The 18,251-nt window shown below is 41.2% G+C and overlaps 3 protein-coding genes and 1 pseudogene across 4 annotated transcripts; all 4 read left to right on the top strand.

Annotated features, from left to right (window-relative positions):
* Positions 1 to 1,165: 1,165 nt before the first annotated feature.
* LOC311009085 (GTPase IMAP family member 7 pseudogene) lies at positions 1,166 to 1,767 on the top strand (annotated as a pseudogene). The gene is made up of 2 exons: positions 1,166 to 1,699; positions 1,753 to 1,767. The product of its transcript is annotated as a GTPase IMAP family member 7 pseudogene (transcript).
* A 1,018-nt stretch (positions 1,768 to 2,785) lies between these two features.
* Positions 2,786 to 10,379, top strand: LOC311009084 (GTPase IMAP family member 7-like; the record flags this gene model as incomplete). Its single annotated transcript, XM_084003057.1, has 2 exons — positions 2,786 to 2,932; positions 9,592 to 10,379. Exons 1-2 carry the CDS (start codon positions 2,926 to 2,928, stop codon positions 10,377 to 10,379), a joined length of 795 nt encoding a protein of 264 aa, XP_083859183.1. The 5' UTR covers positions 2,786 to 2,925.
* On the top strand, positions 4,819 to 5,734 carry LOC311009039 (GTPase IMAP family member 9-like; the record flags this gene model as incomplete). Its single annotated transcript, XM_084003014.1, has 1 exon — positions 4,819 to 5,734. One exon carries the CDS (start codon positions 4,819 to 4,821, stop codon positions 5,647 to 5,649), a length of 831 nt encoding a protein of 276 aa, XP_083859140.1. The 3' UTR covers positions 5,650 to 5,734.
* Positions 10,380 to 11,742: 1,363 nt separating the features above from the next.
* On the top strand, positions 11,743 to 17,867 carry LOC311009083 (GTPase IMAP family member 8-like; the record flags this gene model as incomplete). Its single annotated transcript, XM_084003056.1, has 3 exons — positions 11,743 to 12,525; positions 15,526 to 15,670; positions 16,010 to 17,867. The coding sequence occupies 3 exons, from the start codon at positions 11,743 to 11,745 to the stop codon at positions 17,077 to 17,079; spliced, it is 1,998 nt and encodes a 665-aa protein (XP_083859182.1). The 3' UTR covers positions 17,080 to 17,867.
* Positions 17,868 to 18,251: the final 384 nt, after the last annotated feature.

Raw genomic sequence — 18,251 nt, 5'->3', positions numbered from 1 at the left:
GACATACATAATGTTTTTGATGTTTCTGAGCCTCTTTTATGTACCATACATCATTCTCTTATTACCATAATGCAGCAGCTTCATAACATTTTCTCTATTGTTGTTTCTAGTAGGGATGCACATTTTTAATTTTTTTTATGACCGAAAACCGACGCTCATTAACCGATTAATAACCGTTAACTGATAAGATTAAAATGCGCTATTGAGTGTCTGTGACCCATTCAAAAGTACCGTGGCAATTTTTTTTCTTATGGGCTTTATTTTTAAATGTGCAAATACGCGCCTGTGCTCTAATAGCCGCCGGGGTCCGACCTCATTTGGCATAATAAACGCCGGTTCAATTAAACGCCCGGGCGATTAAGTGTTTACCATAGTCTTGCACAGAAAACAAAAGTTTTTTTTTAACAGCACTTCACCGGCTCTCACCTCTTCTGTCAGTCAGCCCCTCCTCTCGCTCTCTCTCTCTCTCGCATGCAGTCGCGCGCACACACACACAGACACACAAACACAGGCGCGCTAGAGATAAACAAAACTTACATACACATGAATCCACTCGGTGCTGCAACTATAGCCGGGAAAAAAAACTCTCCTTTTTTAACGAAATGTTCAGCCCTCAAAATAAAATAAATGGGCCAGGCAAACCCCAGTCCTCTCTCGCCATAGCGGATTTGTTTTCTTTTTACTGGTTTTTATTAAGAAAAAGCAGCATGTCGACATGCTCTGGGGTCAGCCTGGTGCGCAGTCTGTTTACCGTGGGACCCGCAGCGGAGAATACGCGCTCAGATGGCACCGATGTCCCGGGAATGCAGAGGTAGCGCCGGGCCAGAATGGCCAGCCTCGGGAAGCGCGTCTGTCCACTCAAGAGGATCAGTGCAAATAACCTCATCTCCTTTTCGGTCGAAATTGTCCCACACAGAACTCCTTTTTGCGCGCTTCATTTTTGCTGTTAAGTGGGCTGTGGCGGAAAGCACGTGTTGTCACGTGTTAAAAAAAAAATTAACCGTTAGTATTAATCGGTCAAAGTTCCTGTTATCGGTTAACGGTTAAACGGTTAACCATGTGCATCCCTAGTTTCTAGCAATTAGGATTTTTATTGTAATTGAGTCTCGATTGACAGATGTACAGGATAACCGATGGAAAATATTCTCTTTCAGCGACGAGCACGATGAGAATTGTCATCTTGGGAAAAACTGGAACGGGGAAAAGCAGCTTGGCTAACACCATATTCGGAGAGGAAGTATTCAACATAGGCCATGCTCTCAACTCTGAGACGAATCGCTGTCAAGCAGAAACCAGATCCGTCAATGGAAAAAGCATCACTTTGGTCGACACTCCTGGTTTCTTCAACACAAGCAGACCTGAGGAGGAGCTGAAGCCCTCCATAGTGAGGTGTATCACAGAGTGCGCTCCTGGGCCCCATGCTTTTCTCATTGTGATCAAATTAGAGAGATCCAGAGAGTTGGAGCAGGCTGTCATCATGGCAATAAAGAGTTACTTCTCGGAGGAAGTTTTCAAATATGCAACGGTTCTCTTCACTGATGGTGACCAGCTCCCAGAAGGACAGACCATTGAGGATGCAGTCCGTGAGAACAAGTCAATGAATGATCTGGTGAAGAAGTGTGGAGGCCGGTGCCACGTCATCGATAATAAATACTGGAAGAAGGAGCAACAGGACGAATACAGGAGCAACCGGTTCCAGGTGGATCAGCTACTCAAGACCATAGAGAAGACATGGCTGGCAAACAACGGAAGGTTCTACACCAATGAGATGCTACGAGCAGTGAAGAAAAAAGGCAGAGTGTCTGTGAAGCTTTTGTTCAAACTGGCGGCTGGTGTTGCAACAGGTGTGTTGTTTGGACGTTTTTTTGGTGTAGCAGCAGGGGTGGTTGCAACAGTCGTAGCAATAGCAGCAATAGCAGCAATAGGAAAGTAAAAACAATGATAAGACGTGGCTGAGAGGAAAAAGTCAAATTGGCTTCTCACTTTTGCGAGCAGCAAGTTTTTATTTGAGTATCAAACGTCCCGTTTCTCAAGCTAACCAATGCATGTGATGTAACCACAAATAGAACTAATAGTTTTAACATAATACATAGATGGGACTTTAAAAAGTGTTTCAATCGAACATGTGTCTACTAATGCCTGTATTTTACTCACTGTTTTCTGTTATTAAAAATCATATTAGTTAAGTGTGCACTTATATTTAGCACACTGTAGTTTGACTTATTTGAAGCTCGCGCACTTACTAATGATTCTCTTCTGGGTTTGTACCCCAATTGTCAACTGCACTTATTGGAAGTATTAAAAATCATCTTAGTTAAGTTTAGATGGATCAAATAAATGCATTTAGGTGGACTTAACAGTTTTTATATCTCATCAGCAAAACAAACAGAATGTGAGCCTTTCATAGTAGACGTATAGGCTATGATGATCAGAATAATAAAAAAAAACATTATGGGGTTCAAATGTGTACTGCAGATATAAATGTTAAACCCCACTCTTTGGGAATGAGTGTTTTAATGCATGTAAAACATTGTTGGTTTGTTGTTTTGTTGGAGAAATATGAACAATAAATAAAGTTAAACTAATGAAAACACTCTGTTTGGGCAAACTTTTACTTGGTATGATAACCCCCCCCCCCCCCCCCCCCCCACCCCCACACACACACACACACTCAGTGAAATGGAAATGTTAAACTAAAAATAGCAGTCTTAGAAAAGAGACTCACCGGACGGAGGACTGGTAGATCCAAACAGGGTTATTTTACTCTTGATTGATTTCTCTTCAAACAACTTTAAGAGTAAGTTAAAAGTATCGTTATAACTCGTGTGTGTCAAAGAAAAAGATAAGAACAAGCTGTGAAAACATTCTCATAGACTCAGACTTATCCGACGAACCGACGCTCCACAGTTACTTACTGTTGGCAACATGGACGGTAATTTAATCTTTTATTTATTTCTGTCAGGACTGAACACTGAGCACATTCAGTATTTCAATCGTAGCCGTTTGGTTTTAAATCTTTAAATCTTTTACAGTGTGTAAGATTTAGGGCTAATCAACAGGGTGTCTCATTCTTTTAATTTCCTCTCAGTTATACATTCTGGTGGATTTAACAGGTTTTTCATCTCATCAGCAAAACAAACAGAATGTAAATCTGCCGTGTCCCAACCCGACTCTTTCTGCCTGTACAACATCGTTTTGTTAGACAGGCTTTCTGGTTGGAGAAATATGATCAATAAATAACGTGAAATATATGAAAACATGCTGTTTGAGCAAACAAAGCTTTTACTTGGTATGATAACCCCCCCCCCGACACACACACACACACACACACACACACACACACACACACACACACACACACACACACAAACAAACTTATCAAACCATTCAACAGCAGCAGCCAAGCATGAGGGCGAGTCACATGTATTTATAACGCATCAAAAGGTGTGGTGATCATCTAAAGTTTCATCAGCGTAGTTTAGGTCACCTAGATCTACTGAGAAACTTTTGTTCAGTTCTTTGTCAGCTGCAATAAACTAACTGTGTAAGTACTACAAATACATTTTTTTTTGTCAATTAAACCACCCAGCTGTGAAGCAGCATCGTACTCTTATTTTGGCCGCCTCTAGATGGCAGCACAGAGCACTATTACGGCTTTGTACATGTTGTGGAAGACCCGGACACACCGGGAAACTAAACAGCGTCCTGTCTGAGTTGATGAGGAGGGGGATGTTCCCATTCATTGTCTATGTAAGATGCCGTGCAACACCTTCGCACCCTGGCGAGTTTCGAGGGCGCCGCCGCCCGCAAGCTCTTGAAAATCCTTTAAACTGACCGTTGTAGATCTAAAATAAAGACAGATTCAGCAACTGCATAGCTTATTTTACACATAAAATGTTTTCAGAAACATATTTCGGTGAATTATTTTCGTAAAATAAGAGAATTTGGGTGGCACAGTGGTTAGCACAGCCACCCCATGTACAGTGGCTCAACGTCCTCGACGCAGCTTCCGGCCCGTGATCAGTTTCGCGCAATGTCTTCTCCCCCTCTCTCTTCCTGTTTCCACGCTGTCTGACTAAAACATAATAAAAGGCTTGAATGGCGCTCTAGCTGAAAAAAAAAAAAAAAATAAGAGAATTTTTTTTCAATAACTCCGGTAATGTGTCTGCGTGAGAAATCCTAGTTGTGGCGTGTGTGCGTGTGAACAGGTTGAAATGTGTGTTACTTGAGAGCCCTATTAATAATGTGTAGTGCGGCCTATAGTGCCATGTACAAAAGTACTTTGTAATGCTGTATGTAAACAATTCTAAGACATTAAAATATATTTTTTCACAGATTCATATATTTATAGAAGTTATTTCAATTCTAAATCAGCATTTCTTCATCACAATTTCACAAGATAACCTTTAACAAAAAGGAATATTTAGATTATTTTATTATGTTGTGTATTCAGGTTAATGTGTATTTTTGGACATATTTAAATTTTTGAAGAAAAAAAGTTTGTCGGGGCCCCCTTCAGTAATTCTGCAGACCCCCTAGGGGTCTCGGACCCCCTGTTGAAGATCTCTGACTTAGATGTCTGTTTTCTTCCCTCATTTTTAAAATTTTTAAATTAGATGCATATGTTATTTTTCATGTTTGTGAGCCTCTGTTAATGTGCCATACATCATTCTCTTATTATGATAATGCAGCTATTTTATACCTTTTTCCCTCTTCATTGCCACTTTCTACCAATTAGGATTTTTATTGTAATTGAGTCTCAAAAGACAGATGTACAGGATAACCAATAGACAATATTCTCTTTCAGCAATGAGCACGATGAGAATTATCATCTTGGGAAAAACTGGAACGGGGAAAAGCAGCGTGGCTAACACCATATTCGGAGAGGACGTGTTCAAGATAGGCCACACTCTCAACTCTGAGACGAGTCGCTGTCAATCAAAAACCAAATCCGTCAATGGAAGGAGAATCACTTTGATCGATACTCCTGGTTTCTTTGACACGAGCAGACCTGAGAGAGAGCTGAAGGTCGCCATAGTGAGGTGTATCACAGAGTGCGCTCCTGGGCCCCATGCTTTTCTCATTGTGTTCAAAGTGGAGAGATTCACAGAGCATGAGCAGGCTGTTGTCACTGAAATAGAAAGTTACTTCTCGGAGGAAGTTTTCAAATATGCAACGGTTCTCTTCACTCATGGTGACCAGCTCCCAGAAGGACAGACCATTGAGGATTTTGTCTGCGGGAACAAGTCAATGAATGATCTGGTGAAGAAGTGTGGAGGCCGGTGCAACGTCATCGATAATAAATACTGGAAGAACGAGCAACAGGACGAATACAGGAGCAACAGGTTCCAGGTGGATCAGCTACTCAAGACCACAGGAAAAACATTGCTGAAAAACAAAGGAAGGTTCTACACCAATGAGTTGCTACAAGCAGTGGAGCGACAAATACAACAAGAGGTAGAGCGCATTAGAGCGACATCACGAAACATCTCGGAAGAAGAGATCAGAGAGCAGGCTCAAGTCAGCGTGTTTGGGATGCTTATCAGCAATCTGCAAAGTTTAAGATTTGTTGACATTTTCAAAGCTCTTTTTGGTGGAGCAACGTTTGTCGCAGTTCTTGGAGCAATACTAGGTTTCATGCTAAAATGATTAAACGTAGCTGAGAGGAAACATTTCAATTGGCTTCTCTCAATTTTTAACCAGCAAGTTCTTATCTGAGTTTCAAACATGTTCTCTTTTCAATTGAACTAGTGTCCTCTAATGCCTGTTTATCCCTCTCTCATTGAAAATTGCTCAATGTTTCCTGTTTTATGTGATATAAATAACATATTAGTTAGGTGTTTACTTAAACGTAACACTCTGTAGTTTGGCTTATTTGACGCTAGCACACTTACTTAATTCTAGCTCTTCTGGGTTTGTACCCTAATGGTCGAATGCACTTATCAGAAGTCGCTTTATTTATTTATTTATTTGTTTATTTCGGGCATGTCAGTTAAATCATCATCACACATCTTTGTTCACATAGTAAAATACACATGGCCGAAAGGGAAAGCGGGAGAAGCCAAGGCTTATCAAGTCCCGCCCCCATTACCCACAGGAGAAAATCGTCATCATAATCTTATCTTATCATTGCATTTTTCACTTTACATAACTTTTACTTTTTCTTGTGACATTTGACATAACATGTTACAGCAGTTTTGCATAAAAGCAGCTTTGCATAAAAGCATCAGCTAAATTAAATGTAATGTAAAGTATCGATGGATCGAATAAATGCATTTAAGGGTGGTTAACAGTGTGTCTCATTCTTTTAATTTTCTCTCATCTGTTATACATTTCGACAGATTTTACAGGTTTTTCATCTCATCAGCAAGGCAAACAGAATGTAAACCTTTCATTGTAGAAGTATCAGCAAGAGATCTTCTACCCCTAGGGGATCCGCAGAGTTACTGCAGGGGGTCCCTGAAACTATTTGATCCCAAACTTTTTTCTTCCAAAAATGTCAATATGTCAAAAAATACACATTAACATGAATTAGGGATGCAAATTATCGAGTAATTCATTAATCCATAGTTGTTTCATCTTATCGATCGATGATCGATTAATTGATAAGCGGCAATTCTTCTGAGAAGCTGAATTTCCCTCTGAATAGGTTCTATCTACTGTATACGCAACATAAAAGCCAATGTGTCGTGTGACCTTGCTAACCTGAGACCAATAGCCCTTACGTCTCATATCATGAAGTGTTTTGAGAGAGTGGTCCTGCATCATCTCACTAGGCAGGTGTCTGTTTTTTTGGATCCTCTACAGTTTGCTTATAGAAGGGGTGTGGGAGTAGATGATGCTTTAATTTTTATGTTGCATAACATTTACAGTCACCTTGAAACCACAGCCAGTTCTGTCAGGATCCTGTTTTTTGATTTTTCTAGTGCTTTTAATACAATACAGCCACACATTTTAGCCGATAAATTAAGTAATTTTAAATTGCATAACAAAACCATTGCCTGGCTTTTAGATTATCTTTTAGCCCGTCCCCAGTATGTCAGGCTTGATAAAGCCTCAGACATCATTTTAACCAATACAGGAGCCCCACAGGGGACAGTTTTATCTCCTTTTTTATTTTCGCTTTATACAGCTGATTACAGGCATAGTCAGCCATCCTGTCTAATACAAAAGTTTTCAGACGACACTGCACTTGTGGGTCTGCTTAACCATGGCAATGACGTGGCCTATAAAAAAGAGGCACACTCTTTTGCCAAATGGTGCGATACAAATTTTTTACAGCTGAATGTGGGTAAAACAAAAGAGCTAATTATTGATTTTAGAAAGAAAAAAGAGGAGGCTGTCCCAGTGACAATTAATAATCAGAAAATAGAAATTGTGGAGTCCTACAAATATCTTGGTGTCCATTTGGACAATAAGCTCAACTGGAAGGAAAACACTGGGGTCCTTGTAAAGAAGGCTCAGTCCAGGCTTTTCTTTCTAAGGAAACTTAGATCCTTTGACATTAGCCCAAGGCTGCTAGACATCTTCTACCAGGGCATCCTGGCTAGTGTCTTATTGTATGCTGTCCTGTGCTGGGGAGGCAGTATACCTATTGACGACAAGAACAGGATTAATAAAATAATCAAGAGGGCTGGCTCAGTGATTGGTTTTAACCCAGATAAGCTTGAAGTAATAGTGGAGAAGAGAACAAGGACCAAGTTGAAAACAGTCCTCCTCTATGATAACCACCCACTCCACAATATATTTAGGGATCTTAAAAGCTCCTTCAGTAAGCGTTTAGTGATGCCTCGGTGTTCTACTGAACGACTCAGACGCTCCTTTGTTCCTGCAGCAGTCAGATATTTTATCCACAAATAGCGGCTGTCTATTGTTGTTGTTGTTGTTGTTGTTTTTTAATCTTCTGGAGGTGTATATTTTTCTTATATTTATTTATTTATTTATTTATCCTTGCCTATAATAATATCAATTTAAATCACTTGCTTTGAGCAGCCTACTCTGTTGTATGAAGTATCCAATCATGTTGATAAGTTTTGTGCAATGGTATGGTAATGTTTGTATTGTTTGTTATGTGGATGTTTGTGTTTTTATTGCGTGGCAAAGCAGTTTCCCCTTGGGGATCAATAAAGTTTTCTAATCTAATCTAATCTAATAAAATGCTATCTTCCTCATGATATAGAAATTGAAATAGAAATATTATGATAAGAAAAATGCAAATCATATTTTGAATAATTTCATTTTAATGCATCAATTTGGGGAATTTTGAGAACCAAAATATGACATATCAATTACTGACCAATTTCTTACAAACTGCTGGTTCTGATACAAATGTTGACATACTAAATGGGGTTGAGGAGTTTAAGCATTCAAGAAAAGATGAAAACAAAAATGACTAAAACACAGTGCTGAGCCTTTAAACTATTAGTTTATTATAACTATTATTATTAATAAAATTAGTGGGTGACTATTCCTCAGCCTTCCTTGATGTTTTGGTTTTGACTGAAGCCTCGTTCACATACGTCGCTACTCACCCATCTCTGAGCGACAGCTGTCAATGAACGTGTTCTAGGAATGTGGTCAGGACAGGCGATGCAGGCGGGGACGGAGAGAAAATAACTTTAACTTCCTGCGATGCGAGTGAAGCGAGTGCCAATCGGAATGTAGAATAGAGATGATTGACAGTCGACGTCAACAGAGAGTTCCACAGAGAGTTGCCGCTTGAAACTAGCCGCCGGCGGCAGTGAGTTTTTTTTTGCCAGCGAGTAGAATTCAGCGAGAAAGCGAGTAGCGACGTATGTGAACGGGGCTATACGCACCGTCAAACTCGCCAGCTGAGGGGGGGTCGGCGCGGGGGATGCCTTGCCATGGCGACGGGGAAAACAGAACGTTGATACGCCAAACCAGCCGCGAGGATTTCCCCTTACAATAAGCGCTGCTGCCCTCCTGGCCTATCATTAGAGCCGCTAGTTAAGTCCATTTGCCTTGATGAAATAATTTTGGGCGAACATCGAGACTATGGCGGCCTAAATTAGACTACGGCGGTGCGCCATAGTCTCGTCGTGCTACACTGCTCCCGTTTCTCGTTTTGTCTTGTTGTTGTCGTCAGAGCCCTGCTTCGCTTGTGTTCGCGCATGTGCGTCAAATACGTCTGGCGTCAAGCGCGCCCTCACGTGGACTGGCGGGGAATTACGGGTTCAAACGCAATTAATTGCAATTAATTTATTTTAATCGAGTAATTTCTTATGGACAATTAATCGATAATCGATTAATTGTTTGCATCCCTAACATGAATACAAACTAAAATAAGCAAATATAAATCTTCCTATTTATACAATGTAATGTTGTGAAATTGTGATTTAGAAATGCCAATATCTAATTAAAATATGTTCTTTAAATATTATAGAATATGCTATTCGTCATGTTTGTGAGCCTCTTTTTATGTGCCATACATCATTCTCTTATTATGATAATGCAGCTATTTTATACCGCTTTCCCTCTCTATTGCAACTTTCTACCAATTAGGATTTTTCTTGTAATTGGGTCTCAAAAGACAGACGTACAGGATAACCGATGGACAATATTGTCTTTCAGCAACGAGTACGATGAGAATTGTCATCTTGGGAAAAACTGGAACGGGGAAAAGCAGCTTGGCTAACACCATATTCGGAGAGGAAATATTCAAGATAGGCCACACTCTCAGCTCTGAGACGAGTAGCTGTCAAGCAGAAACCAGATCAGTCAATGGAAGAAGCATCACTTTGATCGACACTCCTGGTTTCTTCAACACGAGCAGACCTGAGGAGGAGCTGAAGCCCGAGATAGTGAGGTGTATCACAGAGTGCGCTCCTGGGCCCCATGCGTTTCTCATTGTGCTCAAATTGGAGAGATTCAGAGAGTTGGAGCAGGCTGTCGTCACTGAAATAAAGAGTTACTTCTCGGAGGAAGTTTTCAAATATGCAACGGTTCTCTTCACTCATGGTGACCAACTCCGAGATGGACAGACCATTGAGGATGCGGTCCGTGAGAACAAGTCAATGAATGATCTGGTGAAGAAGTGTGGAGGCCGGTGCCACGTCATCGATAATAAATACTGGAAGAAGGAGCAACAGGACAAATACAGGAGCAACCGGTTCCAGGTGTTTCAGCTACTCAAGACCATAGAGAAGACACAGCTGGCAAACAATGGAAGGTTCTACACCAATGAGATGCTACGAGCAGTGAAGAAAAAGGGCAGAGTGTCTATGAAGCTTTTGATCAAACTGGCGGCTGGTGTTGCAACAGGTGTGTTGTTTGGACGTTTTTTTGGTGTAGCAGCAGGGGTGGTTGCAACAGTCGTAGCAATAGCAGGGATAGCAGGAATAGCAGCAATAGGAAAGTAAAAACAATGATAAGACGTGGCTGAGAGGAAAAAGTCAAATTGGCTTCTCACTTTTGCGAGCAGCAAGTTTTTATTTGAGTATCAAACGTTGTCCCGTTTCTCAAGCTAACCAATGCATATGATGTAACCACAAATAGAACTAATAGTTTTAACATAATACATAGATGGGACTTTAAAAAGTGTTTCAATCGAACATGTGTCTACTAATGCCTGTATTTTACTCACTGTTTTCTGTTATTAAAAATCATATTAGTTAAGTGTGCACTTATATTTAGCACACTGTAGTTTGACTTATTTGAAGCTCGCACACTTACTAATGATTCTCTTCTGGATTTGTACCCCAATTGTCAACTGCACTTATTGGAAGTATTAAAAATCATCTTAGTTAAGTTTAGATGGATCAAATAAATGCATTTACATGGATCTAACAGTTTTTATGTCTCATCAGCAAAACAAACAGAATGTGAGCCTTTCATAGTAGAAGTATAGTCTATGATGATCAGAACAATAAAAAAAAAAAACATTATGGGGTTCAAATGTGTACTGCAGATATAAATGTTATGGAAGAAATTCTGTGCATGTGTCATGGCGTCCCAAATGACATCTCCTGTGTCCCGACACCGACTCTTTGGGAATGACTGTCTTAATGCAGACAACATTGTTTGTTTGTTGTTTTGTTAAAGAAATATGAACAATGAATAAAGTGAAACCTATAAAAAAACTGTTTGAGCAAACTTTACTTGGTATGATAAACCCCCTCCTCCCACCACACACACACACACACACACACACACACACACACACACACACACACACACGCACACACACACACACACACACACAGTTCATGAAAGTGAAACTGAAATAAAAGCCGTCTGAGCAGCACACCAGGAGAAAGGACCCACATTGGACGGAGGACGGTCATGTTGAGTTATTTAGTACATTAATCTGAGACATGCGGGCGGCCGAACTGCTATTAAACCAGTAAGAGAAGCAGCCAAGCATGAGGGCGAGTCACATGTTTCGTATTTATGACGCATCCAAAGGATCTTGAAGTGACTTCTCTGCATTAAGCACCTTTAAATTTCAGCAATGACCGAATTAACCCCTGAGGACTATGCATTACACTGCGACAATAAAATACAGATATTTAAATTAAAATTGGAGATAATTTTCAGGGTGAAACTATAGTTTTCCTAGATAACAAAAGTTCAAATGTTCTGGGTTATGTTACCATTTGCGGACCATCGTTACAACTTGTGACATACATCATTCTATTATTACCCTAATGCAGCTATAACACTTTCTCTATTCATTGTTTCTACCAATTAGGATTTTTATTGTAATTGAGTCTCAAATGACAGATGTACAGGATAACTGATGGACAATATTCTCTTTCAGCGACGAGCACGATGAGAATTGTCATCTTGGGAAAAACTGGAACGGGGAAAAGCAGCTTGGCTAACACCATATTCAGAGAGGAAGTGTTCAAGATAGGCCACACTCTCAGCTCTGAGACGAGTAGCTGTCAATCAAAAACCAGATCAGTCAACGGAAGGAGAATCACTTTGATCGACACTCCTGGTTTCTTTGACACAAGCAGACCTGAGGAGGAGCTGAAGCCCGAGATAGTGAGGTGTATCACAGAGTGCGCTCCTGGGCCCCATGCCTTTCTCATTGTGTTCAAAGTGGAGAGATTCACAGAGCATGAGCAGGCTGTCGTCACGGCAATAAAGAGTTACTTCTCGGAGGAAGTTTTCAAATATGCAACGGTTCTCTTCACTCATGGTGACCAGCTCCCAGAAGGACAGACCATTGAGGATTTTGTCCACAAGAACAAGTCAATGAATGATCTTGTGAAGAAGTGTGGAGGCCGGTGCCACGTCATCGATAATAAATACTGGAAGAACGGACAACGGGACGAATACAGGAGCAACCGGTTCCAGGTGGATCAGCTACTCAAGACCATAGACAAGACATTGCTGGAAAACAACGGAAGGTTCTACACCAATGAGATGCTACAAGCAGTGGAGCAACAAATACAAAAAAAGCAGGAGCACATTAGAGCGACATCTCAAAACATCTCAGAAGAAGAGATCAGAAGGCAGGCTAAAGTCAGCGTGTTTGAGATTCTTTGGATCAAACTGGCAAGTTTTGGAACAGGTGCGTTGTTTGGAGCTCTTTTTGGTTTTGCCAGTGGAGCAATGAGAGGGTTGATGGCAGGAGCAGGTAGAATCGGGGCAATGGCAGGGGCTTTGGCAGGAGCTGTTGAAGGAGCTTTTACAGGAGGTATTGAAGGATGCAATGCAGCAGAGGGTGCAGAAACAGCAGGTGAAGCATCAAAAAGGGCAAGAGAGGCTGTCATGAGAAAGTGCTGTCAGCCATTGAGGGAATCCAATGACGGCTACGAAAGAGCATCACAGCTACAGTTAAACTAGAGTACAAAGAAATGATGAGACGTGGCTGAGAGGAAGATGTTGAATTGGCTTGTCTCAATTTGTAACCAGCAAGTCATTGCCTGAGCAAACCAATCATGTGATGTATGCTGTAACCACAAAGATTTAGTGGTAATTAACAGGATGTCTCATTCTTTTAATTTCCTCTCATTAGTCATACATTTAGGTGGATTTAACAGGTTTTATATCTTATCAGCAAAACAAACAGAATGCAAGCATTTCATAGTAGAATTACAGGCTGATTATCAGAACAATAAAAAAAAACTTTATGGTGTTCAAATGTGTACTGCAGACATAAATGTTATGAAAGAAATTCTGTAAATGTGTCATGGCAAACCAAATAACATCTCCTGTGTCCCGACACCGACTCTTTGGGAATGATCAGAGCCGTTTCTTGACTTTGGGGGCCCGTGTTGTCAAACTACGAATGGGGGGGAATCAAACCTTTTTGATGATCCTGTGGAGATGCACCAATCTGTTACACTTTAAGAGAAAACAGCCTATATTTGTAAAAACCTCTCTCAAAGGGTATAAACAACGAGACACCAATAAATGCAACAGATGCATGTATAAAAAAAACAAACTTGGACCTTGGGGGCCCCCTACTGGCAGCGTGTCTTCTATGCACCCGTATAGTCTGCTTATGGCAAGAATAGGCTCTGGTCTTAATGCATGTACAACATTGTTTACTTTTTGTTTTGTTGGAGAAATATGAACATTAAAGTAAGTAAAACCCATGAAAACACGCTTGAGGAAGCTTTTACTTGGTATGATAAAAACCCCTCCCCCACCACACACACACACACACACACACAGTACACGAAAGTGAAACTAAAATAAAAGCAGTCTGAGCAGCACACCAGGAGAAAAGAGACACACTGGACGGAGGACTGGTAAATCCAAACAGGGTTATTTTACTCTTCATTGATTTCTCTTCGAACAACTGAGAGAGTAAGTTAACGTTTCCGTCACTTTGAGTTATTTAGTACATTAATCTGAGACATGCAGGTGGCCGAGCTGTTATCAAACCAGTAACAGCTGCAGCCAAACATGAGGGCGAGGCACATGTTTGGTATCTATGAAGCATAGAAAGGTGTGGTGATCATCTAGTAACGTTTCATCAGCGTTCTTTGTCAGCTGCTATAAATTAAGTGTGTAAGTACTACAAATAAAGTCATGTTCTGACTCAAGGATGTATGTGACCAGCCGTGCTCTTGATGATGTGACTTATTAATAATGATTACTTGTAATAAACTTAAAGGATTAAGTCGGCTGTAGGACTATGAAAGCGGTATAAGCTGTGAGATAAGAGCCATGCAGAGCGGCTCCCAATCCTGCATTAAGCACCTTAACATTTCAGCAATGACCAAACCCCTGAGAACTGTGCATTACACTGTGACAATAAAATACAGATATCTAAATTAAAATTGGACATCATTTTCAGGGTCAGTGTTTCCCCTACCATTGTACAGGCCTGGCGGCCCGCCAGGCCAAGGAGACCTGCCGCCAGGCCAAAAAAAAAAATCAATAAACCAAAAATAAGCCACCTATCAATTCATTCATAAATCAATAATCATTTACATTAGGAGCGCCTCCGCGCAGCACAGCAGACTTGCTCCGCAAGACGCGCGGCCGCAACAATCCTCGCCGCGCGCTCCCGCTACGTTCTTCCCTCGTGTACTTTACGTGCTTGATATTGTTCTGATGCCGTTCCGCCTCGTTAAACCACCACGATGTCGCTTTCTACTTTGAAAACACGGAACGTTGACACTGTATTTTGATAAGCTGTTGCACTCTTCAGACTCGTGGTGTGAGCGGAACCGGTCCATAGGGTCCATAATATTTATTTTATTACATTACATTATTATTTATTTTTACATAATAAAAATGCCGCTGTGTGTCTCCGTCCAAAACCCGCTGCGCTCGCGCTGTCTGCTCGCACAGATCCGCTCGTGCGCACATGCGCTGATGCAGGTCGAGTGTTGTCGAGAAATAAATGCAGAGACGGCGCTCCTTAAAAACAACATCACGCCATGTGTGTGTAGTATTAGGACGTGATGACGTATGTACAACCGGCCAAAGCCCGTTTGCCCCCCCTCCCCCGGGGGGGGGGAGGATTGTTTTTGATAAGATGTGGAACTTTGAGTTAACTGCTGTTGAGTAAACCTATAAATTATATTTTACTTGATAAAATAAGACAATATATGCACTCATATGTCGTTGTAGTGTTTTACAGTATCTTTAGCTATTAATGTGATGCTCATCCTTTATCAGCCATATTTTTCTGGACCCTGATCATTTCCATCAACCAGCACCTTAATAAGTCACTCTCTCCTTGTGATCTTGAATACACTCTGGTTGAACAAAAATGTTGAATGCAAATATAATAATTGCAGAATTGCAGACTGCTTGCTGTGCCACCTGACTTAATCCAACTGCACCAATACACCATCCCACACGTCTCGTCTCTTTAGGGTTTTTTCGGTGGGTACCACCGGGCCTGAAAAAAATTCTAGGGGAAACACTGAGGGTGAAACTATAGTTTTCCTGGATAACCAAAATTCACATATTCTGGGTGATGTTGCCATTTGAGGACCATCGTTATAACTTGTGCTGATGGTGCAGTATATCGATGACTGTATGATGTACCTGAATGAAAACAAGTGCAATGTGTGTCAATCAATCCATCAGCCTGCAGCTGGAAAACAAGTCGGACAGGAGGGAGAAAAACCAACAACGCTCAGGACGTCACAGCAAGAGAAGAGAGTCACAGTGAGGACGTCTCGCAGATCTGAATCAGTTTTTAGAAGGATTTATACTTTTCACAGAATGGAAGGTAAGTTAAGATGATATAACTCGCAACTAAGACTAAAACTATGTTAAATAAGGTTACAGTTATATCATATTTTAGTTGTTAAGGGTTCTTTTTTGTTTTGTTTAATATCATTTCACTGTATATATATATATATCGGTGCTAGGGCTTTCTCCCACATTCCACATGCTTGTTAAGGTTGATTGGTGGCTGTAAATTGGGTGTGAATGTGAGGAACCGGACCAAAATTACAATGCATTAGTTTGCATTTTCTCTCGGTATGGACCAAAATGAGCCGAACAGGAGGGAAAGCAGGGGACAAATCTACTGATTTACTGATACAGAGTCACTTTTCTCTTCTAGTGCCAAACACAAGGAGGATTGTCCTACTGGGGAAAACCGGAGTTGGAAAGAGCAGCCTTGCTAACAACATATTCGGAGAGGCCAAATTCAAAATAAACCATATGAACGACCAAACGCGCTGTTCTCCCGCCGAAACCAAATCCCTCAACGGCAGGAGCATCACTCTGATCGACGCTCCCGGTTTGTTCAATGCAGGCAGGCCCGAGGAGGAGCTGAGGCACGAGATAGCGAGGTGCATCACAGAGTGCGCTCCTGGGCCTCATGCTTTTCTCATTGTGCTCAAAGTGGAGAAATTCACAGCGCAGGAGAAGGCCGTCATCACACAAATTTGCGAATATTTCCCCGAAGACGCTCTAAGATATGCTGTAATCGTCTTCACTCACGGCGACCAGCTCCCGGAGGGAATGAAACTGGAGGAATACATCGGGCAAAGCGAGGGCCTCCGTGAGCTGGCAAAGGAGTGCGGTGGTCGATGCCACGTCGTCGATAATAGATACTGGAAGAACAGCGACGAAGGCGTCTACAGAAGTAACCGGTTCCAGGTGGCAGAGCTGCTCGACACCATAGACAGGGTGGTGAAAGAAAACAATGGAGGATGCTACACGGACGAAAGGCTACAACAGGTGGAGAGAAAAATACAGAGTGAGGAAGAGCTCATCCGGCGATCATCAGAAAACATGTCGCGGGAGGAGATCCGAAAACGGGCAAAAGGCAACGTCATTAAGAAGCAGCTGGACGATGCAGAACCAACATGGATCCGAGGTTTAGTTAAGTTGGCAGTCATAGCTGCGTTATTTGCGACTTTCTCGGCTGTGTTGATCAATTCAAAATTTGGGAAGGAGTTAAAGGACGCGCCGCCACTTCAAAAAGTATTAACAGCACCAGCGGGTGTGGCAGAAACACAAGCCGGGGTAGTTTTAGACACGGCTCCTCCAGCCGGTACAATGGGAGAGGTGGTTGAGGTATTAATCACACCAGTAAAGGTGATAAAAAAGACATTTTCAGTGATCTGGAACAAACTTCACGATTTGTACGAAAGAACGTACAACCCTTATAATCCATTTGAATGAAGCCGTATAATAAAAACAAACAAAAAAACGAAGACTTAAGAGGGATTAATAAATGATTACACAATAAAAAATGATTGGTATAATTTGTGTTTTAATTGGTGCATTTAGGCTTCTTCCCTTATGGAAGTCCTTGACTTTGCTAAATGAATGGAGCACCTTCTTTACACAACACCCAAACTGTAATAATGTAATAAATGTAGCTCTGGTGTAGCTTTCCAAAGTAAAAAAAACAAACAGTATCCCTGATGATGTCATTAGAAATCCATTTATTCTGTCTCTTGTCAAATCACGGTGTACCCTTTAATGGAGATGATTTTCTTTCGCCAATATAGACATTGTGTTAATATATGTCGCTTTGTTAAAACAATAAAACAGCTGATTGCTCACATGTCAGTTTTAGTTTCTTTTTTTTCCTTCATAGAACCATGGACCTATTCTTTTAAAGGGCGAGGCTGACGATACTCACAGCATCTTATTGTCAATAAATTCCTCCAAAAGTCCAAAGACGACAAATCAACCTCGCTGTTGATTAATATCGGTTTCACCAAATGCCATCTGGCTACAGGTCACACCTTCAACACAGAAGCTTTGTTGTTTTTACAGTTGAGTGGACGCTGCCAATAAAAACAGATGAATTCCGTACAATTTGTTCCGTCTTACTCGGAGACAAAACGCCACGCCCTAAAAAAGTATGAAAAGGCCTTAGCATTGTATACTTACATCATTACAAAGTACCTTTATACATGGAACTTTAGACTGCGCTGCACATTATTATTGACCGGTTTAATAAGCAACACAATTTTATCCGATATGTAATCGGGGGTCCCTCCCCTGGGTCTCTATAGGCCTTGGGGTCCTTGGCTGACAAACATTAAAGACCTCTGATCTAGGAGTTTGCCAGGAATTGTAGACCCTAATTGGGACTGTTTATAGTTGTATTGGTACAACTAAAAAGCCTGTTGACACTCCAGCCGAATAAAGAAACCAATTCATGTGCCAATAACAATGTTTTCAACAGGTTCTTTCCCCGACCAGAGTCACCACCCTTAACAGCTGACGCACAAAGGTCCAATACGGTTCCACTTTTGACCTGCTCACATGGAAACTCCCATTCAAGCATTCATGACCTTCTGTCTTCTGGAATAATGAGGCTTATTTATAAACAGTGTTAA

This window comes from Eutrigla gurnardus (genome assembly GCF_963514095.1).
Source record: "Eutrigla gurnardus genome assembly, chromosome: 23".
NCBI classification, from domain to species: Eukaryota; Metazoa; Chordata; class Actinopteri; order Perciformes; family Triglidae; genus Eutrigla; species Eutrigla gurnardus.
This window is presented reverse-complemented; position numbering and strand designations above follow the sequence as displayed.